The sequence below is a fragment of the Xiphias gladius genome, chromosome 23 (genome assembly GCF_016859285.1).
Source record: "Xiphias gladius isolate SHS-SW01 ecotype Sanya breed wild chromosome 23, ASM1685928v1, whole genome shotgun sequence".
NCBI lineage: Eukaryota > Metazoa > Chordata > Actinopteri > Istiophoriformes > Xiphiidae > Xiphias > Xiphias gladius.
Genome location: NC_053422.1, coordinates 3,863,731 through 3,891,346, shown reverse-complemented (window position 1 = coordinate 3,891,346; position 27,616 = coordinate 3,863,731). Strand labels below are relative to the sequence as shown.

Below are 27,616 nucleotides of genomic sequence, written 5' to 3'. Positions count from 1 at the left end.
ATGTGCAGCTATCAATGCAAATTATGATACAACTGCAGAGGAGGGAGGTAGAAGCATAGCTCCGATCACACGGGATGTGATTCGAACGGCGGAGAGGAGCCTTTTTGAAAATGCTTTCAACGACAGCACATGTCACCAGGGCTACGCTAGCTGTTGATGGTCAGGAAATACCGACAAACTGTAGGCTGGCCAGCTCTAAAGTGGCTGTGGAGGCTTTGCAGTTGTTGAAAGGCACTTTTGATGGCGCTGGGCTGGGTGGCAAACGTAATGTAATCAGTAAAGTAAGCATTAGTAAAGTATTGTGAGCTACATTTACAATGAGGGATGTGCAATGAGTAATTGATCACATCTTTCAAGTAACTTGCCCCGACAATGAGTCTCATGGTTTTCAGAGAAGCGCGCTTAGCAAACCATAGCTGGGAAAAGGTTAAAATCTGAAAAACACCCTACATCGCTGCACTTCTTTACCACAGACAGACGTCCGTGCTGTTAAAAAAGTTGTCGTTCATTGTTCCTGTCCATCTTACGTCACCAAAGGGATCGGATTTTCCTTAGCTGCAGCGGCATCAGCTAATTGTCATCAACTATGCTAGCCATGTGACTGACCGGCAGAGCGGAGCCACGAGGGTTTTCAAGCCCACCAAGTGTGTCCTGAGTGATCAGGCCCTTTGGATTTTTGTGCCTGTTGTAATGAGTGAAGTAGCTCCGAATGGAGGCAGCTTCCAGCTGGAGGACCAGCCGTGTTACATGCTAGCTTGGCTTTGACAAGGAGCAAAAATTGTCGAGTTGTTTTTCTCAGGTGCCGCATACGGAGTTTTTGTTAAGATTAACAAGATGATCTCTTGTGGCGGGATCGCGCCAGCCGCGACACCGATCGACGAGCTGACCCGCGAGCCCTCGGTAGTTATTGCCCACCGCGTTACCGCGTGGGTGCTCGGCACCCATGGGTCGGACCACGCCCGCGAGTACTGAGTAGCCAAGGACTCGGCCTTCGTTTTGCTCTCAGCGACACACCCGTAAAGTTTCGAGACTGCGTCCTGCACGGTCGCGGCGCTGACAAAAATCTGTCCACTGGCAGACAGACACACACATAAACAACTAAAAAAAAACCGCCTCTGTGGTCGTTCCCACCACAGTAGGTGTCTCCAGGACCACATTTTCCCCTGGAGACACACACACACACACACACACACACAGACTCACAAAACCATAAACCAGCAACGCTGCTGGGGCTGGTAATAAACGTGGATAAATCAGTCTATAAATACTCTAAACAAATGGGGAAATCACTGAGAGACCTGTCGGCCTTTGGATTGCTTTATGGAGCTGTTTCTGAGCAAGCTTCAATCCTCATTTCACTGTGGGAGTCGTCTCACTGGCCCCTGGGGGTCCCCAGACCCCACTTTGGAGAGCCGCGTGTCTTTAATGTCTTGGTTTGCCTCTGTGTGTAAACAGATGCGCCCCCTGCAGGCGGCCTTCGCTCACTGCTCCTCCTCCTCCTCCTATACTCCGCTCTCTGGCTCCGCGGCTTGTCATTCACTAGAAGATGGCGGACTGTGCTCCACTATTAGATGAGGAACTCTCGTCCTTTGTCTTCAATTACCTGACAGAAAACTCCGGCAGCCAGGTAAGATCCCGGCCTCTGCGGACGCGCGGGACCTTGGGCTTTGCAGACCGGGGCGCGTCGCTGCGCGTCGCCGGCCGCAGCGCACGCTATGCCCGGTTGAAGCGAGCCTCTCGCCCGTCTCGCCGGCAGCATCACCCCGGCACAGCGCTCCCCGGCGCCTCGGTCTGTGTGCGTGTGTATGCGTGTGTGAATGCCTACTGTGTCTGGACGTCTGGGCTTTCACGTGTTTCTGGAGGGAAATGTCACCGGTCGCGGGGGATCGGACGGATTCAACGGCTAAATGTTGTCGTGCTGGCGCCGGGAGCGGAGGGGCAGCCGGCGTGCTGCTGCTGCTGCTCGGGGAGGATTATTTGGTATGCAGGGGGGGCGCTGGCGAAACTTTTGACGCATTCTTGAGGGAAGTTTTCATTTCGGTGCCGGGGACCTGGACACGTGGTGCGCCCCGGAACGCGTGGACTCAGCCCGAGGAATACTGTGGTGTTCTGAGGCTGTGACATTGTGTCCACTGGCTCCGGGACCGGTTAGCCCTCAGACCCGGGCGAGGAAAACACACACACACACACACACACACACACACACACACACACCTATGTGTCTTTTGATGCGCCGCTCGGCTTGGACGGGTGTCGTGCTTCGTGTCATTTTTTTTTTCTCGCGGAGCCGGAGCCCACGTTCAATAAAGAGCCCGTCTGCGGAAACCCTGCGACGCGCAGCGGGGCCGTGTAGCGTTATTTTGCACTCCTTTATAAGCCGCTTGCCACGGCACCGCGGGCTTAACACTGGGGATCCGCGGATCTCCTCGTTGGGTCTCCGCAGTCCGTTCGGCGCGCCGCAAAGTTGAGCAACTCCCACCTCACGAGTCTTCGGATTTCTCCACTTTGACCAGTTCATCAGATAGTGCTATGCAAAGCAATGAGACGGGGGTATCGGTGTTGGCGGTGGGGTGTGTGTGTGTGTGTGTGTGTGTGTGTGTTGGGGGCGGCTGAGAAAGTTGGTGCGATTTTGAGTTTTCGTAATCGTTTGCGTAACCGTTTGGTAACGGTTACAAAACACTTGTCTGGTTCACACAGTTGTCTACTTTTGGTCGGGGCGGAAAAAGGTGGACCCCCGGTGCGATTTCTCCGAAGGGCGGACGTTAGGGGACAGCGTAGCAAGTGGCGGGGCTGCGGGGAGGTGATTTGGCGTTGAAATTCGAAGGAAACATCAAGACGCCGAACTGCGTTCAGGGATCTCTGCCGTTCGGGGTTTTCCTTGCGTATTGGCAACCACGCATTGCCCCTAAAACGGAAATTCATATTATAAATGAATGGATATGGTGCTTAGCACTTTTGTTACGTGAACGTTTATAACTGGTCCCCCTGTTAATCCCGATATAATCTCCTACCAAAGTACCCCGCTGAGGGCGGTAGCGAGTGATGTGAAACAATTAGAGAAGTTGAGATTTCATCGCGATTAAGTGTTGTTTTGCATATAAAACCTATTCCGAATTTACTAGAAGACGCTGGGGATTAACAATATCTCAAGGCCGTGTAATATCGTGCGTGCCGTTTCTGCGCACGTAGAAATAAAAACTAAATCAGCAGATTTCCGAACGGGGTTTGGTGGGGGGAAAAAAAACAAAAAACGACAGAACAGAAGGTATCAGGTCTCATCCCCGTGTTTCTACTGCTGTAGAGCCGCGCTCCCACAACACAACGCGGATTGCGGCCGTGCACGCCAACCCACAACACGGCCTCTCATCGGAGCATAGGACCCCGGTGTTTACCGCATCACAGTGTGACATAAGATTGCGTCATGGTGATGGTTATCGCTGTGATTGCACGGTCATCGGAGGATGCGATGCGTGTGTGTGTGTGTGTGTGTGTGTGAGTGATTGGCAGTTTAAGCAAGTGAAATCGGTGTGTGGTGGGGATCCGGGGAGACTGTGGGCTATTTATATCGTGCAGCAGTGACATGTGCTTCCACATAACACACAGACACACACACACACACACACACACACACACATACATACGTACGGTACAGACACAGACAGATGTGAACTGCATGATGTGAAGAGGTAAATGAGAAGGGACGGCGCTTCGCTGAGGAAGAAACACAAATTACACAAGTATCCTGTGGTATAAAATAAGTAGATAGTGAGACTCTACATAGATATATGAACATGTCCTGTGACACCACTCAACTATACTATTCCCGTATGAGCTTATTGTTTATAAACCGCCTATTGAGTTTGGCTTTATCGTCCATTTTGGAATAGTGTGTCCCCCCGGTATCACCAAACATCTCTACAGGCATCTGTAGGTCTGTGATATGTCCTATACAATATATGGCGCTCAGCGTTGATCAGCAGTGATGTAATGCGTCCAGACATCGCTGCTAAGATTGTGTCCTTACTGCTCTTGTGGTTTCACGCTAATGTTCCTGTAATGTGTGTATTACAGTAGTCCTATCACTTTGACAACGTCTGACCCGACACCGCGACACTACCGCCGGCCTCTGTCGGGCGGGCGACCAGTCACCTCGCGCCGCGCCGCCAGTCATTGTTCAAAACTGAAGAAACCCCGTTGAAGTCGGGTGCGGCGCCCAGCGTTTTGAGAGATACCGAGCGTGTCGGCCTGCGTGTGTTTGATGGGAAGCACAGAAACACGGAGTCTAGACTTGGTATATGTCACCAAACTAGGAGGGAAGCAAAGGAAGGCAGCTGGCCGTGACATCCGTGCCGTTATATTTGCTGTAAAATCTTCGCAGACCTTTCTTCTGGGGCTTGTGCTGAATTGCTGCAAAGTCCTTGAGTGACACGGAGGGAGAAAGATAAAGTGCAACCTGAGTATAGAGAACGAGGGGGGGGGGTCTAATTGTACGTTGTATCACTGCTAAGTTCTTGTGTGAAACGATAAGGTTATCAATTCTACAAATGCACCATTAATATGTTAATATTTACTCAGGGTTATTACGGCTGGCTGGTGGCTTTCTCTGCCCCCCCTCCACATCTCTCTCTGTGCCGCTCGCCCTGCCGGCTGGTTATTGTAATACTACTCTATCCTCGTGACTGGAGTTACAGAACAGGGTTGCTGCAGTCACGTGAGTTGTAGTGGAGGGAGGGAGGGAGAGAGGGAGGGAGGGAGGGAGGGAGGCGTTACCCGTGACGTAGACGAGTGACAGGCAGTCCAACCCCCCCCCCCCCTCCTCCTCTTCATCTTCCCAGCATATGACTGCCTGCCCCGACTCTCTGTCACACAGTCTCTGCCTCTCTCGCTCACCCTTACACATGCAGTACGCATGCTAACTGTAATTTCTCTCCTCTCATCTTCCCGTCTCTTTCTCATTCGCACACTTAATCTGACTTTTATCTGTCTCCCTGTATTTCGGAGGCAGTTTGTGCTATATTTAGATTAAGTGGGTTTATTGCACGTGGAAAGACCGAACATTTGAATCTGTTACACCGAAATTGTTTGCTTTCCATGTAAATCGTTGGCTATAAATGTCAAGAAGGGCTTATGCTCAACAGTGATTTTACTGGCCGACTTGACAGCGTTGCTCGGTTGATTTCTTTTTCACACACTAAAATCCAAACAAATCACTGAGAAGGTCAGGACTGATTCTGGGAAGTATCTAGAGAATAACAACATCAACTTCCCATCAAAATTATGGACATTTAATTTCTGTAAATAAAGCAATACTTTTTCTCAGGCATAATATAATATGATATGATATAATTATAACTCTTACATATTGCCTCATTGTTTACATCATAAAATCAATGTCTTGTCATTACAAGTACTAAGGCACTAATACTACTTCTAGCTCGGTGAAAGTAGGATTGATTTTTTTTTTCTGAAGTCAGTAACCATGTCTTCGGTTTTTGAAAATATTCACTCTCAAAGTGATCGTCACATCCGACCGCAGCAGATCGTTGACCAGGGGCTCGTGTGATATCCCGGTGCTTGACCGAGGCTTTACTCTCTGCCGCCATTTTTTGCCGGCACACCGGCAAAACGTACTCTGTTGCAGCTGAGCGTGACATCAGTGTGTCTGGTAAAGATTTAGAGGACTGTGAAAGTGAAAGACACATCAGCTTTGTCGATTCAAATCATTTGTGCATTAACTCTTTCAGTCACTCTGTGGGTGAATTTAGGTCAGCATGAAAAGGTTGTTGTGGTCCCCTGCAGCTATGGATAAGTGAAAGATCAGATAAGGTAGACTTGACACGAGAACCTGTCTTTTCTTCAGCCTCCACCGCAAAATTATTCTGATTTGAGCTGTGGTTTCAAAAGACACTCAGTCAACCTGAAGAGTTGTTAGCTAGCCCGACTAGCCAGCAGCCTCGTTCAGCAGACATGTTGATAGTAATATGATCCTGAAATAACTTAAACACAAAACCAGTCAGATGGCCTGCTGCTGAAATGAATCACAAATCAGATTTGAATCATTTTTCCTTTCAAAAACAGCAAAAGCAGGCAACCGTGGATTTGTCCTTGTCTTACGAACTGGGTGTCTGTGGCACCGTTCCTAGTGAAAATGTTGTGTTAAGTTACTGCTAATGCAAACCAAACATTTCCTACTGCTGCAGCTTCACATTAAAAGGATTTAACTGCTGAAACACGAGTCGTTCATCAAAAAAGCGTCTACAAAACGAGACAGCGGCCATTCTCAGCATTTTTGGACAGCGGGTCCGTTTGAAATATTGCGGGGAGTCCTGTTTTTCCCCTGAAGTCTGGTGGATGTGGTCTGCGTTCTCTGAGTGCCCTTCTAGTTGTACCACGAAGAGCACCTGTGTGGAGGCTCCTGCATTTTTTTAATTGTTTCTCTACTCATTTATTCAGGTTTTGCCTTTAATTATTCACGCGTCCGTGTCCGGCTACACGACTGGACCTGTTGAACGGCTGAGCGCAGTCGGCCTCTCAAACCAGTTTCAGTGCTAATCATTGACCGCGTGTTGAGGGCCAGCCTTGGTCAGTCTTGGGGGATTGACTCTGGGACGATCAGGCTGACTGAACGTCAGTGACTACGTCCTGCTGTAACAGGACACGACCAGCCGAAGGGCACATGCTAGTAAAATATTAGCCGCGGCTCATCTAGTCCGCTCTGCTGTTCAGTGTGGCAGTTAAGCAACCCTTGCTCATACGGAGTAAAGTCACGTGTGAACGTGTCGGTGTCCAGTGAGAAAATGTGGAAGCTCCCATTTCCCATTTGAAAATTGCACATCCACCTCTAAAAATCAGAATACAATGTGACAAACACATCTTTATCAGCGAGCTACATGTTCTTTGAACTCATGTTTGACTTTCTCTTGGTCAAGTTTATTCAAGTCTGGACGTGAAATTGTCGAGTAAAACCAGTTGCACCTGTGTCCTCACAGGGATCATAAAAGTTTAATAGCAAAGAGGGCATCCAAGTTTCGCCACTGTACCGTTCTACAGTAAAAAACGTGGTCAGATTAAAAAAATGTCTGACAGATTCTGGGATTCAAAGCCTCTGTGTCATGTGGAATTGATAAAGGTTGCTTAACTTGATCTAGACTGTCAGCGCCAGCTTTGCACACCCATTAAATTAACACTTAACTGGAGGGGCGTGACCAAAAAAACCACAAAGACAGGACCAGTCCGAGCCTGAGACAGGAACGCGATGTGAATTGAAGGTCAGAATAAATGAGAAACTTTTAAAGAACCGCTTGTCCCCAGACATCAGCAAATTACTCATTGCTTCCAGGTTTGCCGCCGCTGTGCTCCAAGTTGCGTGTTATTATCATTAGACTTATCGAGATAAAACTCATCTTTTTAAGTGTTTAAAACATTCATTGCATCTCTGAAAGGACAGCTCCACGTACCAAATGGAAAACCTAATAAAAAAAAGTAAAGCCATTACTGTGCTGCTGTGTAGCCCTGCAGAGCCTCATACTGTCAGCCAGCACTTTATCCATGACGCGTCTGTGTGCACGCGCTCCTACGCAGCAGGCACTCAGCTCCCATCCCTGGCCATCAGGTGATCCTATCCAATTGTGGATCGGAAGCCGCACGGTCCCGTACCGACCACATTTAACTGTATAGCTGGATTTGGCTCGATAGTATGATTCTGCAGGGATAGGTGGACGCCATTTTGTCAAGTTTGTAAGCTTTTAGTCACCCCTTGTGGGACATAAGTATCCTCTTTTGCTGTTACAGTCATACTTTCTGCATAATTTTCACGTGAATCAAAAGTATCCCGCTCACTACGGCTAATTGATATAAAATAGGTTATTCAAACTACAACACGGGTCATTTCATGAAAGCTTTTTGACCGGCTGAACTCTTGCTGTCTGGAAGCTCATCCCACGCAGAAAAAGACGCTTTTATTGTCCTTTTTGGTTATGTCACCACCAGCTATGAGTTTAGCACGAGCAGTCGTGGCGAAAAAACATGCCAAACTGTGGAAAGTGCAGTGCTGGGCAAACAAGTGTGAAAGATAGAGGCCAAAAGCAAAGGAAGAAAAGGGGGATTAGTCCTTTTTAAATGCAGTGTAAAGGCTCCTGCAGAAACCTGACCGACCTGAATGGGTGTGAATAGAAACAATAATTCATCAGGTGTCTCCCCTCATAGATATCGGTTTGGATGAACCAGTGACACACGCATACACTCATCAGCCTTATGCTGATTTACGTGGTATATAAACCACCCTAGTAGTGCATCTGTACCGAGTCTGCCAGGGGGTCGGCGCATCACTTTCATGATGCAGGCTGATAGATCAGGTATAAATTGGACGGCGGCAGAGAAGAGTGAGGGATCCAGTAGGTCAGGTAGGCAGGCGGACAAACAGGTGTATAAATAACAAGGCTTTGAAGTTCCACCCAGGATTGATGGATACAGGTGTTATTGGCAGTGACTGGGATTTACACTGTGACGGACGGAAAGCTTTCCTTGCCTACATCTTGTCCGTCACCTTCTCTGTTCCCAGATTTTTGTTGTGACTCCCTTGTATTTCTCCTGCAGGTGTTCCGTCTCTTATTCCCTCGTCGCTCATGCCCAGCTCTGTGTCATTATCTTTCTCCCTGCCCCTCTTCTGTCTGCCTGAGTCGTGATGTGCAGTGCTGCAGTGCAATGTGTTCGGCTAGCAGCCCTACAGTGACTCACCTGTCCCTGCTGTCAGCGCGTGCCGGACACGCACACTCGAGCTCACGAGCGTCACTTGCTCATACACAGATTAGGCATGCAAATGCAGTGTGAGGCGCAGTGTTTAGGCTGCATTTACATTTTTATGGATTACAGTTAATTTAACGTCTCGGGGCTGCGCTGTAGCTGCTGCTGCTACGTTGAGCGAATCACAGTGAGAACACTGCAGGCAGCAGAGTTCGGCAACCTACAGTGAGCAGGTCAAGGGTCAGAGGGTCAAGAGATAAAACACAATGTTCCCCTCAGAGAGTAGGATGGGGAAGTGAAGGAAGGATTATTTTGGAGATGCACTCAGCATCTCGGTCGTCTCTTTCTGGCCAGCTGTGTTTGATTTGCAGCGTGCATGTTTTGTCATTGCATTTCCTGTGCTAAGATGAATTTCACATTGTTAAATGGAAGAAACGGATATGGCTTCGTTCTGTTGCCACTAAAATTGACGCTGGTCTGGGTAATGTTTCCTAAACTAACGCTGGCTGTTCACTGGCGGTTACTGTGATTGTAGTGGATATCTCTGTGTGTGCAAGTGTAGTTTAGGTGTGGTTGCTCCTCATCGTGTATATGTGTGCGTCAGAGTGGGTGCTGGGAATATAGCCGCTTCCTCCCAAATCCCTGTGAGGTTCATCAGGCATCCGGCTTAGATGCTGACCCCCCCCCCCCAAATCCCTGTGGGCCCGTGTGTGTGTGTGTGTGTGTGTGTGTGTGTGTGTGTGCCTGTAAGCAAGGATCATAAACCGCATGTGTGTATGTGTGTTTCTGTGTGTCACACGTTGGACTGTGCTGTTGCTAGCTAACATACCAGCTGAGGCAGGTGAGGGGTTTCTCAATAATTAATTGCTCGGTGATTCATCAGCTGCTCACTCGCGGCCTGCTTGGCACTACAGGCCACAGCTAACACTCATACACACACACACACACAATTCTGGATTTAACGAGACCTGGATGTTTCCTACTCAGAACTGAGATTGCAACCATTAAGGAAATTAAGGAAACTGTGAAAGTGCCTCTGTAATCTCCTTGTTCCTTTTCGATCTTTTCTGGTGTGCTCATGTAATGTCCAGGGCACCTGTCATTAATGTTGGCGCAGTCCGTCAAAAACCAGCTGTTTTCATACCATCGGTGGCTTCGTTATCAACCTTTTAATGTCGAGCAGTTGTATAAATCTGTACCATACTGCAACTACTGTATTTTGCAAAATGCGTGTCTTTGATCCTCCTCACCTTCTTTGAACATGAAAAAGTTCCAAGCAGAGGAAAGTGACAATTTTTGAGATTAGATTTGTTCTAAGTTTCTGTCCAGGATGCTTGCTTGCATTTTATCACATCTGGTCATTTGTTGATGCAGGTCAGGGGTGATTACAAGCCCTACATTTAATGCGGCGGATCTCCCTGCTAATGCAAATATGGCAGAATTGATTTCATTGAGATTGCACGGCAATATGAATCCAAATTGCAATTTTAATATGATTAATTATGCGGCTCACACAGGAAAGATAGTGACTAGATATCACCCACATTCATTTACTGCTTGCCACCAATCGTGGAACCTTATTATTACTATGATCCATCCCTTGATTTCCATCATGATAATTTGTCATTGACACCTTCCCTTTTAATCATGTAGCTCTGTCTCTGGTTGCTGCTACAGAACGCAGTAAGGCAGCGAGTGCTAACCCTGAGCCTGGTTCCCAGCAGAGGGATAGACGGGGCTAGGAAAGGCTAACTGACCAGCGTGGTTTAGGGCCAAACACAGACCTTCATTAGTTCCACTATCAGGGTTCCATAAGGCCCTGTTTCTGCCTCCATTTAGCCTTAATTTGGACCTACGGAGATTATGTAGCGTTATTCTGTAGGCTGGTTTACCATCGCAGCGTGTACCAGGGCTGATTTTGAGTCAAGTGAATGAAGTTTTAAATCTGAAATGAAGCAGCTTATGATGCCTTAGTTATATTGGTAGTGTGATTTGACATTGTGGTCTGTAATCTCACTTTGATTCTCCGGAGGACGTAAGTGGAACAAAAGCCTGAGGCATACGGGGAACAGGAATGGTCCGAGGTCACAGTGTCAGCAGAAGAAACTCCCCCTCAGATCAGGACGTGGACGGGGCAGGTCTTCATAGACTGGGAACTACTGCAGAATCTGTAAATCCAGTTTGCGTCCCATCTTGCATGCACCCTGCAGGATTTTCCAAACGCTTCTTCTTCCCCCGGGGGGGGAGCAACAGAGCAGCACTCAGCTGTGCAAAGTGTCCGACACGCACAATGGCTTCATTGCGTGTGTTACAGTGAGAGGCAGAGGGAACAGATATTGTGGGAGAAAGAGATGAAGAGAGAGGAAGCGCTAAGGGAGTTAAAAAAAAAAAAAACCAACAGCAAAGAGACACTAGTGAGCAAGAGTCTTATTAGGTTTTCGTCGGCTGCCTTTTGCCGTCTCAATTTATATGAAAATCTATTTGGTTCCTCGTCGTGTTCCAGGTTGTCGCCATTTTCACCGTGACTCAAACCAGAGTGGGATGTGAAGATGTGAACTTCTCCTCCATCTCATTTCTCTCCCTCACGCTCTCCAGGCTATAGTTTTAATACAGATTATATACTTTCCAGTTGATGCTGTGATTCACTGTTATAACCTCTCCCCGTATTTTCTTCCTCCTTTCCTTCTCTTTTTTTATGGTTCTTATCTTTATGCCAAGTTCAGATGCTCAGCAGACCCCATACAATTTATCATGTTGGTTACTTATCATTAAATCATCATTTACATACCATTTAACCTTTTGCGGCTCACTGATGGTGAGTACGTCCAGGTTCTTGGTTACGTCAGTGGCATAAACTGCACTTGCCGCTGCGGGACTCCAACCGAGAACCTTTTTCAGTTTTGGAAGTGTTCTGGTAAGGCCGTTGTGGGAGCCCAAATGTCTAGTTGAGTTATCCATAAGTCAAATAACGGAAAATTAAATGTCAAATATTTTGATGATTGATGACCGCTTATTAATTTATCAAGCGAATATATACCATTCTCTGCTTCCAGCCTCCCCTGGTAAAAATATTTCCTTCTTTTCTCTGTTTTATATCATTGGGAATTGAATTTGGACTATTGGTTGGACATTTGTAGATGTTACCGTGGGCCCAGGAGACTCTGTGATGAAAATTTCAAACTATTTGCTGACATTTAATAGACTCGTCATTATTAGATTAAGTGAGAAAATAATCACCAGATTACTTAACAATGAAAACTACTATTAGTTGCAATCCTAATTTGATTTTTGCAAAGTTGTTGAAGGGTTTGCAACTAGGAGAATATAAAATAAGGTTGGTCCTGTATTATTACCTATTCTTTGTCGCCCTTTATTGTCTCAAAATCTAGTTTAACACCCTACGTATTTTAGTTTATACTGTGCTCACAGGGAAAATGTTCCCAAATAAAAGTTGTTTAGCCATATTACAACAAACGCATTGACAACAAAGACAGTGTCAGGCCTGGTAGCGTTATTCCAACACTGGTTGGTTTCTGGGTCTTTGGGCATATACAGGGGGGACTTGGAGACAATTAACAATTATGAGGACGGGAAACGGGGCCCAGTTGGAGCCCAAAAGAAAGTTTTTGCTCTGTGACAGGTTCTGGAGCATTTCCTTAAACTCATAATGTTGTATTTACCTTATAATCAGCACATTTTGGACGTCTTTCTGTTGTTCCTGTATAAATATTGTCATTCCAGTTGTCTTTGCTTCAAAAATCAACATATTGATATTGTATGTTGTGTGCATTATCTCTAGGTTTTGCCTCAGAGGGTCGATAAATTGGCATTGTGTTGTGTTAAGACTGTCCATTCTTCGATGCATGTGCGATGACATGCAGAGTCACAGGATGAGTGGGCGTATATATGTTTCATATGTTCGCTGTAAAGAAATGATGCATGCATACGTCCCTCATCTGAATTTCTCTCAAATTTCAGGCTTTTTTCCTACTTTTATCCAGGCACTTATGTTAAGCTTTTGTGTAAATGTGCAGATGTGTGTGTGTGTGTGTGTGTGTGTGTGTGTGTGTGTGTGTGTGTGTTTATGCCACGTGTCCTTAGCTAACCTTTACTTGCAATTTGTATTCATCACAGGGACCCTGTTGCTATATTGATAGTGTCAACATGAGCTTGAGACAATTTGTCATTCTCTGCACATGCGCTCACACACACACACACACACACACACACACACACACACACACACACCAGCTCTGTGCAACACCTGAGGGAGATAGGAAGGGGTTGAAGGAGAGGGAATCCAATCTCACCCGGCAGCTCAGGGCTTTGTAGGAAAGCGTGTGGAGGCCCAGCAGTCACCGTGCTAGCTGGCTGCCCTATTTCTTTAAAGCTCTCCTCCTCCGTTACCTGATTTATCATCGGGGCAGCCGCCAGGGAAATGTCTTATTTTAAAGCAGAAAGAGCGTACCGAGGGCTGTGTCTGTTTCTAAAATCTGACGAGATGAGAGGCAGATGAGACGAGAGGGATAATGATACCATAGTGACAGGTCAGCGTCGCACAGAGTCTGATGTTAGCCATCTCTCCAAATTTGTACAGGAAGTGGCATTTGAAGCATTTAACGGAAAATGGAAGTGGGTGGGATTGGATGTGAGGAATCTGGGCATCGCACAGTGTATAATTACAGTTGCAGTCGCTGCTTTTTAAAAAGTGAATTATACAACTGTACTACTGCTAATATAATTTCGGTATTTAAAATCCTATGAAAGTTTTTTTAAAGTTCAGACAACTGACTCTTAATTGCATCTCTATCAAGGGATGGTTGATACTGCAAAGAGTCAAGCTTTTATGCTTTTATGCTTATGATTATACTTACAGAATACAGAATTCCTTTTTTGCATTAAATCTTCAGCAATAAGGTTTTAATGTCGTCTACGGCTGTAAAACGTGACATTTGAACTTATCTGCCACTGTAAAAAGTAGGACTTGTTCACTGTCTAGAACAGTTAAAAAACTAGACTTTGACACTTTCTGCTGTTGTTAAAATTGAGACTTTGATGATGTGTAACATTGTAAAAAAAAAACATGGGAGATGAATGAGGGCTGAATTAGAGCTGGAGGTGTAACTGCTGCTCTAAAATTGGTTTGGGCTTTTGTCACAGCCCGCAACGTAGCCCCGTCTCTTTCATTGACGTCCTGCCAGTGTTTTGGCTGGGGTTTGCCCCGACTTAGCCGACAGACAGATCGAGTTGTAAAGACGTCTGGACAGTCGACGGGCGAGCACCCAACTGCACAAACACATCATCTCTCCTCTGACACCGGCACTATAGCCTGCCGGGCTGAAGAGGTGACACACATAAATGTGCACACACTTACTGGTAGTCTACCAATCAAAATGTGTATACCAGTGTGTCTTTTGCCTCCCAATAATCCAGTGGTTCAGAGGGATTATTGTATGTGATTACAACTCATGCTTCACAAGGTTCGGGATTACACGGTGCATTCATGGGTAATGCAGAGTTTCTAAATGCTTCCCCTGCTGGAGTTGTAGGAGCAGTGCAGCAGCAGAGACGTAGGCTTGTTAATACACTAACTTATTACCCGCACACAATAGTAATGGTTGCAAAAAATGTTAGCAACAGTAGATGTAGCGGGGGCAGACCGAGCAGGAGCAGATGCGGTCATTGTGGAACCCTAATTAGCACTACCATTGGTACTGTAGTAGTAACAATGCTAGAAATACTAATTAATAATCGGAGCGGACATACAAACAGCAGGATCAGTAGAATTAGTAGTAGAAGTGTAAGCAGCAGCAAAAGTAGGCGTAGTGTCAGTAGGAGTCTAGTAGTAGTAGTAGTAGTAGTAGTAGTATTAATATTAGTAGTAGTGATGGTAATGTATTAGTTTTTGAAGCAGTTGTTGTAGTAGCAATAGCAGAAGCCGTAGTAGTTTGTCTAGTAACAGCGGTAGTGAAGCCATTGTAGAAGCCCTGTGGTAGCAGTGACGGCAGTATACCACCTGCAGTAGTAGGCTAGTGCTGTGCTATCAACAGCAATTGTTTTAAAGGCAGTCGTATTAGCAGTGGTGGCAGTGTAGTAGGTTTAGAAGTAGTAGTATTAGTGGAAGGTGTTGTACTATCAACAGCAGAAGCAGCAGTGGTGGCAGTGGTAGTAGGCTACTTGTAGTAGCAGGAGTGGTAATAACACATAATAAATCATGTGACTGTTAATCAGATGTGTTGGCTTTGAGAGTCAAACACAAACCGTTGCGTACTGCATCCTCCTGTGTGTGTGTGTGTGTGTGTGTGTTTGTGTGTGTGTGACTTAGTGTTGGTTGATGTGTGTGTTTGAGCTCTCAAGGGCAACGGCGTAAATGAGAGAAAAGGTTAAAGGAAATTTCCATGGCACGGTATAAGGGAGCATGAGGACACACACACACACACACACACACACACAGACACAAGCACACATATACAAAGACACACACACACACACACATAATGCACTCACACATTGTTGCCAGGGTGGCATATAGCCGTGGCAACCAGGTGCCAGGGGAAGACAAGCACAGATTGGTGTGAGCGTACACCTGCACGCCCGCACGCACGCACGCTCGCACGCACGCACTCACTTAGCTATCTGCAGTTATCTAGAAACACAGCCTATCACATTCAGTACAACGTTGGTCAATATGATTCAGTGCAGTAGCACACACACTCAGCATTTCTCCTCTCCCATTACTCCACTTTAAAAGCCATTTGTTGTTATTTTTAGTTGTTGTTGCCTCCTCAGATAAAAGGCACATTAATGTCTATGAACTTGTCCGTTTGTGTGTGTGTGTGTGTGCGCGTGCCACAGCAGGGAGTGTGTGTTTATAAATAGGTTCCTTGGTACAGATGTGCACCCGTCCCTGTCAAACACCTTTGACCTGTGTGTGACCATCGAGTCAGTCATAATTACTACAAGATCTCCATGTGGGCTTGGATAGCCGTAGCATAGCTGGGGCCACCACCTCTGAGTCTATCTCCGGCCCACAAAATAAAAGAGATCATCCATTACAAGCCCTGCGGTAACTTAGTAACTGCCGACTAATGTAATAACTCATCAGAACTTGATTGATTGCCTCTGTGTAGGAGTCCAAGAAGTAACGGCCTTTTATTGTGATTTATTCTCCAGATAATGTGGTGTAATTTAACTGATAATTCATAATAGTAAACATTTCAGGGCGGAGTTGGCTCGCAGTCGTGGGCCCAGGCGGCACTGCTGGGCTTAGCGATGGAATGTTTGGAGGTGTGCGCCCTGTGTTTGAGTGTGTGAGTCATGCGTGTAGGTTGTAAGCAAGCAGCAGGCGTTTACCTGCAGACTGCAGAGGGAGAGAGCTGGAGAGGTGGGTGAGGCCCCTCGGTGTCCTTTGGGATGCAAATACAAACACGCTGGCGCACACAGATTTGCTGCGCACACACACACACACACACACGAGTTAACATTCTTGCCATATATGGTGTGTGTGGCAGTAAAAACAGGCGTCCTGCTTGTTTCCAACTGGAACTTTCCACTGTCACTTCTCCTCCCGGCCTTTGCGTGTGTTCTTATTTCTTCTTCTTCTTCCGCGTTATAGCCCCCCAGGATTCTCTCTCTCTCTCTCTCTCTCTCTCTCTCCCCTCTCCCTATTCATCCCTGTCTCTTTCTCACTCATTGACCTACTTCCCAAAGGCTGCTCGGGCTTGCGTGACCACAGTGCTCAGTGCTACGGTGATATGGCATTTACACACACACACACACACACACACTACACATGGACACGGGCGTACAGTAATGCCTGAGCATACATATTTACTGCTACACACACGAAAAGTGTAGACCCGCTTCACGGGGGCTGTGTAATTAACCAAAGGCTCAGAACCAACAATTGAGTGCCCTTTTCTGATAGTAACAGTTTTTCGCTGGGCAATATGGTGGCAATCGGCAAGAATACTCCTATAATATTGGTATATATTATGCAGATGTATAGAAAATCAAATAAAAATACAATTAAGTAGGTAATTTAAATGCAGCGAATGAGTCCCATATCCAGTTTTGTTATGAGTGTAATCCCACTAATCTTGGAATAATCGATTTAAATTGCGGAATTTTTTAGAACAAAAACAAAACACCGTCATATCATCGTACAGAAATTTGCTAAACAATAAACGTGGTACATTTTACTCCACCCTGCTAAAGGTTTACCTAAATAATAATTCATTTAAGGTCCCTTAGACCTCAGTATTCAATATTGCGGCATTATTATGCAGACAGTCGTAATTGGCAGCGACGAGGCAGTCACAATTACCATCAGGAAAACCCCTTCAAACTCCACGCAGTGCTGCAGAAATTGACCAGATCGATCCAATAATTTACATTAGTTGCTGTAATCACAAAATTGAGACCTGCCTGTGGGGAGCAGCGGGCTCAGGTTAATGACGTAGTGATTTTAAATCAGCTCTGACTTATTATCCTTGCGAGCAGTCTCTCTGTCAGACCCTGCGTCTGTCTGTGGGCAGCGAAAAGCCGATCCCCATCGGCACATTAAGAACGACTGGCGTCTCGTTGATTGCACTCAGAAAATACTGGCGCACCCATTTGGAAGTGCATGGGAAGTTTTTCCTCGTTCTCCGTCGATCAGTGTTTGCAAACGGGGGGGGTGTCACTACTATGATGCAATATGGGTAATAAACCAAATTCCTTGGTGGTGAGTGTGTGTTTGTGTGACTAGGTGTTTAAACCTGTGTATCTGCAGGCATCTCTTTATAGGTTTGTGAGCAAGGGGGTTTGTTTTTTGAGAGTAGTAAGTCATGTGTTTACATGGATAAATGTTTGGGCGTGAATGAGCGTGTGTGTGTTTTTAGTGTGTCTCCTCAGTGACCAGCAGGAGGAGGAGATTGTACTGGTTCTGTTGTCGCCTCGCTCTAGGAGTTCTTCTTCACACGTTTAACACTCAGTGTTCGTTTACCAGAGCCACTGTGTGTGGAAGAGATCTTTGCACTACATTTCAAACCAACACGGTCGTTTTCATTTTCATTCTAGCCAGGGCGGGAACGCTTGTCTGTCTAGACGCGGTAGAACAGCAACCCGGGTGTACCCAGCCTGGCATCCGGCGTGCGCCGGAATAGGCTTCTGCTCCGTGCGACCCCGCACAGGATAAGTGGGTGCAGATAATGGATGTATGGATGGAATAAATACATGAAAGTGGAATAAATGCATCTGCTTGACGTCGAATCATTACATTATTTTCTACATCAGGGCACCTCTGAGTGCATTATCGCTCTTATACCATTACCACTTAACACAGAGACGCTATGCTCAAATTGTCCTTCATTTACGGTAAACTACAAAGTTTGTTTGGCGTGAGTTCATTTTTGTTTCAGTCAGTTTAACCTGTACAGTAGTTAAGTCAGCTCTGATTGGTAACGCAGCATCAAACAGAAGTACTGTTCCGCTCGGCTGAATCTGCCCCGTCATAGGATTTTACCAGCCAACCGGCAGCCAATAGGAAATGAACATTTTCAGTGGCCGCTGTGTAACCCGCCAATAAATAAGTAATCCATCAAACTGTGAGGACAGGAGATGAAAAAGAAAAGAAGAAAAATGGAAAAAAATCCCTTTAAATGTATTGAATACAACATCTTTATTGATATTTGCGCTGCACAAAAGCTCCACCAGATGAACAGTATTTGTTGTCATTAGGATTCTTTAATGTGTCAGTCAGCTGGTTAATTGGTTGATTGGTCAGTATTTTGCCGGTCAATGTGTTAATTGATACTTGTTTCAGTGTTTTTCCTCTGCGACGCGGACACGCCACCGCCTGTCCGTCAATCACAGCAGCGCTGCGTGTGTGTGTGTGTGTGTGCGGCATGTTCAAGCCCCAGGCCTTCCTCCGTCCGTCTCCACACACCCCTCTTTCTTGTCATCGCACACTTTTTAGTCTCTCTTTTTATTGCACACACGCACCTCTGCTGTGTCTCTCTCTTGCTCGATGCTTTTCCCTCGGCTCTGCTCAGCTTTGTGCTTTTCTCAGCAGCGCCTGACCTCGTTTCAACTCTCTCCCTCTTTTCACTTTTCATTTACTCTCTCTCCCGGTTGCTCTGTGGCTGTGTCTCTCTCCCTCTCTTTTCTCTCCTCCACTCCATTTGCTGTAGTCACTCCTTTCCCTCTTTTCCCTTTTTTCCGATTCATTTTTGTTCTCTTTGATGTCAGCGTTGCTCCTTATTTCTCCCTCTGTCTCCCTGCATTTCGCATGAATGTTGTCCTACCAACAGTTTTGAGCTGTCTGGTTTGAGATAGCAGTTACTAGGGCAACACGCACGCACAAACACACACACACAGTGACAAACACAAGTTACCATAAGTGACCGATAGATGTTTTGTCAATCAAATGTGGGATTTAGTTTGACGGCACACACACACACACACACACACACACTCGCACGCTGACAGGGTGAGGCGTACAAACACTGTCAGAGGCAGGCTGATAGCAGATTGACATAGCATGAAATACAGGGAGAAAGAGAGAGTCTGGGAGTCTTCATGGTCTGATAGCTTATCGATTCCTCTGCAGGTGATTTCGAGAGGAAGACGACTGAGGGAGGAAGAGAGAGCGTAGACAAAAAAGAGACAGACAGGTGAGGAGGGTGGGAGGGGGAGATAGTGAAGTAAAGAAAGAGTCTCATTATTTTGGCAGAGGAAAGCGTTTGTCTACACAGTCTACTTCTGGGAGATATGATTTTGGGAAAAAGAGACCCAGACCTCCGGCCTTTGATCTTCCTGCTAATAGTTGCACGCTGTGTTTTTAAATTGCCTCTCTAGGAATTGGAGCTTATTCAGCTGGTGCAGTCACCATGTCAAATAAAGTCAAAAATGGCCTTAGATGTAAAATATGTGTTACAAGTCTTACAAGTCCTATGCCCGCCCATGACTTCTTTTCTGGTAAAAATTTGAGGGTTTTTTTTTTCTTTCTTTAAGCAGAAAATTGCCACAGGTGCTAGCGTAATCAGTAAGCCTTGGAAAGCCCTTTACGGCCATCTTAGTGGGAAGCAGGGTGAAGAGGGGTTCTGCGAAATCTGCAAACCGGACTTAATTAGCCCAAGATAGCTCTTTGGGTATATTCTGCTGAGCATGCCATCGGACTACCCCTGGTTGACCCCGGTTACAAACACAGGCTACCGAGCACATCCTGCAGCGAAATCAGCCCTAAAGACAGGTCCCGTGTAGCCGCTGTTGCTCCTCGGGCCCAGTTTGGCCCCGTGTCGGAACACCGGGTGATACTATTTGGTACTCAGGTCAGAGCCAGGCAGGTCTGCCTTCTCTCTTTTGTGGCTTTCATGCGTGTTTGGGTGGCGTTACCGCCATATTGTCCGGTAATGTAGTGGACCGCCTACTAGGAAGGCTGAATGATTATCCCGTGTGTGTGTGTGTGTGTGTGTGTCTCTATCCTGCTCCCATTAGAATGGCAGCCTTGGTCCGGTTCATTAGTCCCGTTGCCAGCGGCTGAATGAGGAGCTGAACACCTCGGAAACCGGCTGAGAAAGGCTTTTCTGGAGCTTTCTGTGTGTCCTCAATCTCTGGTCATGCTCTTGTATCGTGGCCACCAGCGCAACAGGAAGAGACACCATCAATACAGACTTTCAGCTGTCCGGGCAAAGCAACAGAGTATTGTGTGCAGGGATGCTCCGGTGGCAGTATTTGAGGAAAAAAACAAAAAAAACAACAACAAAAGACCCAATCGGGTTTTAAGCACCGCCGTCGTCTGGATGTAGTCACTTTAGCATGCAGAATAGAGAGCTCGCAGGTGATGTAATGCTCCCTCTGGCAGCCATATTGGAGGTCTTCAGTTCATAAATCGGGGCAGTGGCGTGCTGATTGTCTCCGACTCAATTTGAGCATTGAATTTAATGGTGCTGTTTCAGGGTGGCAAATCTGGAGATCTAAATAAATCCACTGACATTTACTAGTTAACAGCAACCTATAGTACATGTGAAACAGGTCTACTTTATCAGGCCTTTCAGTGTCATTCATGATATCTCTTAACGGATCCACTGAACGGTCTGTCGAGTTGTCTCATGTTTCACTGCCCGGTTGTAAGATGTTCAGAAAATCCACAGGGGAGATCTGAGCCATCGCGAGGCAATTAATAGCAAAGAGAAGGAGACAAAATATACGGATCAAAAATCGTAGACACGTTGCAGACGTTGCTTCGTTTGGAGAAAAGTTGGGATGTTAAACGTGTTTCGACGGTACTTCAAAACAGCCGTTTCTCCCGAGGGTCTGTCGAAGGAGTCCGACATGGCTGTTGTTGGCAAGCCTCTGTAGTTCGCCGTGAAGCGAAACAAGCAGAGAGGTTTGCCGACAAGGAGCAAGGTGCAAACTCGCATAAAGGTTAAAGGTAAAGTGCCGCAACATAGTTTTATACTCCAAATCTTAAAGCGTTACATTGATGAGTGATTTTAATTATTACAAAATTCAGTTGGAATTAAACCATATCTCAGCTGTAATAATCCAGCTCCGCCTGTGAGAAAATCTGACATTAGCATCCCGTAGAGCTACTTTCATCCGCCGTTCACTCATCCCAGTATCGATACCGAGATCAGTGTCCGATCTCTCCCAGTTCTACCGAGGCATGACTTCATTACCGCGTGTGGTATTCTGGCTTCCTCGATGATCGACTGGAAGCAAATCTGCCGGTTTCCTCTCATATGCTAAGAAATGTCGAGAATGGCGCCATGACTAACACTTGCATAAGAACATCCTACACACACATAGGCACAAGCGCACACACACACACTTTACAGCTCGTCAAACACCCACGAATTTGCAAATTCCCGGAGTGACAAGGGTGTGTGTGTCCATAATTTATCCCCTTTTACTTGAAGTATGTGTTTCCTTGAGCGAGTGTGTGTGTGTGTGTCAGAGAGGAACTGCAACATCCCTGGTTGGAACAAGTCTGCTTGATAAAGTCAGATATCTGCCCTTATTTTCTTCTGAACCATAGCTGTTGCTTGCACACACACACACACACACACACACACACACACACTGAGGGTTGTGTTGTGCTACGCAAAAAACTCTCTCCTCTCTCTCACACACACACATCGCAGCAGTGCGATTGTGTGGGTTTTGTGTGCAGGTGTGTGTATAAAAGACAGGGGAATGAGGGTAGTATAGTAATAGAATGAGGTGGTGGCGTGAAGGTCGTTCTGCCACTATAAACATGATCTCTCACACACACACACACACACACACACACACAAGGTCTCACATCAGCTGCCTTTCCCAACCTTTGTGTTATTTACTGCGACATTTTCAGAGCTAACCTGCTACCTGCGCTTTGTCCGAGCCTGTGCGTGTGCGCGCGTGTGTGTGCGAGTGCGTGTGTGTGTGTGTGTGTGTGTGTGCGTGCGTGCGTGCGTGCGTGCGTGCGTGCGTGCGTGTGTGTGTGTGTGAAGGCCAGTTCCGGCCTGCCAGGTGAAAGATTTGCTGCGGACGTGGAGACAGGGAGGGACATTTACCGAAGCGGCTGCTGCCTGAGAGACAAAAAAATGAAAAATTAGACGGAACATACTTTTCTTTTACTGCTCCTTGAAGAGGTTTTTTTTTTTTCTGCCGCGTGAATATGACTAAATGTCAAACTGGTGCTGAGAAAACAACGGCTTGGATAATTTATCAATCATTGATCATTCATCAAGCACAAAAGTCAGCCATTCTGTGGCTACAGCTTCTTAAGTGATAGAATTTGCGGTTTCTGTTTCATATCGTCACAGGCCTTTATCATGCATTTGACTGAAAAATGTACCTGACATTTAAACCTTAGCTGACGTCTGTAGGGTTTCCGTTGTTCCGTTGCGCTGACATTCATTGTTTTTGGACTATTGTTATAACAGACCACTGTGATGAATAAATGTGAGAGTCTACGCTATTGACACGGACATTACAGTACGATTATTTATATACATTTTCACAGTGCTAATGAAAGTTCTACACAGTGGTAGAATCCTGCAGGTGGAATAGTAAAGGGTTAATAAATGTGTTGTTTTTATCTATTTACTGGTTTTGTAAATGCATTTGTGTCGTTTATTTATAAAATTACAATGGTATTATTGTTTATTTATAATTGGCATAGAAAGAGTGAAATGACCAGATGCAGAACAAAGATGAATAGTGTGTGTGTGTGTAGCTGTGTGTGTGTGTGTGTGTAGCTGTGTGTTTGTGTGGGCAAATCCAGCCATAATGGCAAAATAAAAGAGAACACTGTGTTTGTTTATGATTTCATTTGTGTACATACAGCATTTAGCATGTACTGTCATAGTATGGGTGGATGGGAGTGTGTGTGTGCTGGTGTGTATGTGTGTGTGTGCGCGTTTGGGTGTGTTTTTGGGAACCAGCAAGAACATAATGGCAAAATAAGTGAATGTGGTGTGTTTTTGTGTGTGTGTGTGTGTGTGTGTGTGTGTGTGTGTGTGATGTAGAGAAGCTGCAGATCTTTTGATGGGACAGCTGGGAAGTTCAAAGCCCGCGCGGCTTCACGTCTGATGATGAACACACACTTACACACACATTCTGGCTTTTGTACTTGCCACAGCTGCAGCGACACACACACACACACACACACACACACACACACACACACACACACACACACACACACACACACACACACACACACACAAGGTCTCACATCAGCTGCCTTTCCCAACCTTTGTGTTATTTACTGCGACATTTTCAGAGCTAACCTGCTACCTGCGCTTTGTCCGAGCCTGTGCGTGTGGTCGCGAGTGCGTGTGTGTGTGTGTGTGTGTGTGCGTGTGTGTGCGTGTGTGTGTGTGTGTGTGTGTGTGCGTGCGTGCGTGTGTGTGCGTGCGTGCGTGTGTGTGTGAAGGCCAGTTCCGGCCTGCCAGGTGAAAGATTTGCTGCGGACGTGGAGACAGGGAGGGACATTTACCGAAGCGGCTGCTGCCTGAGAGACAAAAAAATGAAAAATTAGACGGAACATACTTTTCTTTTACTGCTCCTTGAAGAGGTTTTTTTTTTTTCTGCCGCGTGAATATGACTAAATGTCAAACTGGTGCTGAGAAAACAACGGTTTGGATAATTTATCAATCATTGATCATTCATCAAGCACAAAAGTCAGCCATTCTGTGGCTACAGCTTCTTAAGTGATAGAATTTGCGGTTTCTGTTTCATATCGTCACAGGCCTTTATCATGCATTTGACTTTTAAAAAAAAATGTACCTGACATTTAAACCTTAGCTGACGTCTGTAGGGTTTCCGTTGTTCCGTTGCGCTGACATTCATTGTTTTTGGACTATTGTTATAACAGACCACTGTGATGAATAAATGTGAGAGTCTACGCTATTGACACGGACATTACAGTACGATTATTTATATACATTTTCACAGTGCTAATGAAAGTTCTACACAGTGGTAGAATCCTGCAGGTGGAATAGTAAAGGGTTAATAAATGTGTTGTTTTTATCTATTTACTGGTTTTGTAAATGCATTTGTGTCGTTTATTTATAAAATTACAATGGTATTATTGTTTATTTATAATTGGCATAGAAAGAGTGAAATGACCAGATGCAGAACAAAGATGAATAGTGTGTGTGTGTGTAGCTGTGTGTGTGTGTGTGTAGCTGTGTGTTTGTGTGGGCAAATCCAGCCATAATGGCAAAATAAAAGAGAACACTGTGTTTGTTTATGATTTCATTTGTGTACATACAGCATTTAGCATGTACTGTCATAGTATGGGTGGATGGGAGTGTGTGTGCGCGTTTGGGTGTGTTTTTGGGAACCAGCAAGAACATAATGGCAAAATAAGTGAATGTGGTGTGTTTTTGTGTGTGTGTGTGTGTGTGTGTGTGTGTGTGTGTGTGTGTGTGATGTAGAGAAGCTGCAGATCTTTTGATGGGACAGCTGGGAAGTTCAAAGCCCGCGCGGCTTCACGTCTGATGATGAACACACACTTACACACACATTCTGGCTTTTGTACTTGCCACAGCTGCAGCGACACACACACACACACACACACACACACACACACACACACACACACACACACACACACACACATACGCAGCCTCTCAGGAGCAGGTTCACTTTCGGCAGACCTGTGTTTAGAGATAAACCAGGAGGTCAAAGGTTGTGGTACAAAGTCTACGTCCCTCTGTCTTTGTTTCTCTCTCTCTTTTCTCTACCTAATATGGCTCTGCTGCTGCATGAGTTTCTCTGTCACGTGCGTTGCAGTCCAGTGACGAGGCCACACACACACACACACACAAACAGGTTTCTCTGTCAGACTTCTCACACACGTTGTTGTTACACCGGAGGTTGCTGCATTTTGCTAAAAGTGTCTGTTTGCTTGTGTATATTTTGTCGTTGTGTGTATGTGAAAGAGATAATCTCTCTCTCCAGCAGTTTGTGGAGCCAAAATCTCCCAAATCCTCTTAGACTTTCTGTTGATTCATCAATATTACTGTTGATGTTTTGGTCTCCTCGTTTCGTCCTCTTGTTTCCTCTCCTTTCCTCTTCTTTTTACTCCTTTTCACCTCTCCCCTCTCTCCTCGCTTCTCTCCTCCTCTGCTCTGATTCTGTCCCCTCTTTCTTTTAGTGTTATCTTGGCTCTCATGTCTCTTTTCTCCCTTGCCCTGTTCCCCCTCCAATTTCAAGCAATATTCCTCAAAACTTTGTTTTCTCACGTCTCCTGCTTTCTTTGCTTCCTTTTCGCTGTTTTCATCTTCTTTTTCGCTTTCCCTCCGCTTCCTTTCCTTGATTGGCTTCCTCGTCTCATCTCCTCTGCTCTCAGCGTGTGATTTCTCTTGCTTCTGTAGGTTGTTTTCAGACTTTTGTTTGATTGGGCAGAGGCCAAGCTCGCTTTTATTAGCGTGTGTGTTTGTGTGCGTGCATGCAAATGTGCAAATTTCTACCATTTAACCATCTGTGAGTTTAGTCAAATGGGTCTTTTCTTGTTGCTGCAGCTCTAAAAAGGCCTTCAGACTCATTAGAAGATCCTGGGGAAACTTCAAAAAATAGAACTGCCAAATTTTACAATTTGTTTGGTAAAAACGGATCTATTTCTATGCTGTTTTGTACAAAAAGAGGAAGCACTAGATATCAAAACACTAGATGTGACTATTTACTACCTGAGTTTCCATCCAGGTGCTTATTTTTTGCAAGTTATGATTCCTTGAGTAGAAAAACTTCAAAATTAGGAAAAGAGGGACATTTATGTGTTCTACTCCCTGCGCTTGGAGCAGACCTCAGGAAAAGTCACACGCTTGTCAGTAGGTAAATAAGTTATTTCCTCATGCTGTATTTGCGATTGAGGGTTTACCTAACTGGTTTTATACCGAATGTGTTTCTGCATGTTCTTGGCCAGGTTACACTTGAAACGAGGTTTTTCATCACAACAGTGCTGGTTAAAAACACAAGGAGTAAACATTTTTACACTTGTCTGAAGGAATATTATTTGAATAAAAACTAGAGGTTTGTGCATTAGAATATGCCCAGATAGAGCAAATATGTCAATACCGGCATGGTCTCGCAGCACATTTTGTTCACGTCATTGCTCCGTGACTGCAAACAGTCAGATTTTTGATTCCAGAAAGTATCGGTGTTCTCCTAAAATGTCCACAGGTTAGTTCAGCGTTCAGCTACATTTCAGAAGTTAGACTGAAACATTGCAGTCTGTTGTACTGTAACTTCCAGAGCAGTGCAGCTGGATGTACTGGACTAATTCTGTGTGTGTTAAGCCACTAAGCCCTGGTTATCTCCTCACATTTGGTTAAGCAGCCTAGTCTGCTAACGTCTGAATCTCTGCAGGTTGAAACACTGGTGAAGAATGTGACCAGCGGGAGCCTTCCAAAACTAGGGGGTGTTGGAAGGCGTCTGGTTAGTGATCGAGCAACGGGCGCTCTGCACCGTCAGCTTGACCTATGCCTTGCCCTACTGACAGTAAACTGAGCTAGGAATGTTATGTAGTTTGCTACGAATATGGAGGACGCCAGCGAGCAAAGCCGTCCCGAGCGGACAATCACAACCCCAAAGCACCTGAGAAGCAGTGTGTGTTTTGGGGTTCCACGCCGTCGATGGCAAATTAACCAGCAAACATTAGTCTCTTTGTCGACTTTTTTCCAAAGCTGCCTTCTTACACTGCAACGACAACAAATCTGCAGACTTTCCTGTTACAGTAGATTGCCACTGAAGCGAGGTAGCGCAGGCACCATAGACGAGTGGATCGAAGTCAAGTGTGCAGCCTCGTCTGACTGCCTACTGTTCGACGCAATCAGCTTCAGCAGGCCCCTTGCCAGAGGCTTGTAAAATGCCATCACTGATAAGATAGCAAGATTTATACGCAATGATAGGCGGCCCATTGGTATTGTTTCAGGACTTCATCATGGAACTTGTCCGAGCTTGATTTTTGGGAAAACTGACGGCGCTATCAGAAACGTTGCCTCTGATGCTGAGTGGACTGAGGGATCTTCCTTCCTTCCTTCCTTCCTTCCTTCCTTACTTCCGTACTTCTTCACTGGTCATTATGTGGTGCGTGGCAGGAATCTGTGGAGTCAAATTCAAACACCAAAAAAGCGATAAAACACGAGGGAAAGAGAAAATAAAAGTTTACGAAGGACAGAGAAGGAGACAAAGTTACGGAGAAGTTAAAAAAAACGCTGAAAAGGGCAGAGAGGGGAGAGAGGTAGATGGAGGATCAAGAGAGATGATGAAACACCTCTTCAGTTTAATTGAAAACTGAGCGAGTGTAAAAGTTGGGAAATGGAGAGAGAAAGGCGGGAAAGGCTTCAAGAAGGTTTAGCAACATTCCTCATCTCTAATGAAACGAACCAAAATGTCA

The 27,616-nt window shown here is 45.7% G+C and overlaps 1 protein-coding gene across 1 annotated transcript in view; it reads left to right on the top strand.

Annotated features, from left to right (window-relative positions):
- Nucleotides 1-1,489: 1,489 nt before the first annotated feature.
- ppargc1b (peroxisome proliferator-activated receptor gamma, coactivator 1 beta) overlaps nt 1,490-27,616 on the top strand; it is a 97,476-nt gene continuing 71,349 nt past the window's right edge. The window contains exon 1 of the mRNA XM_040120004.1: nt 1,490-1,627. Coding sequence (XP_039975938.1) covers nt 1,547-1,627 — 81 coding nt within the window. The 5' untranslated portion in view covers nt 1,490-1,546. The remainder of the gene's footprint in view (nt 1,628-27,616) is intronic.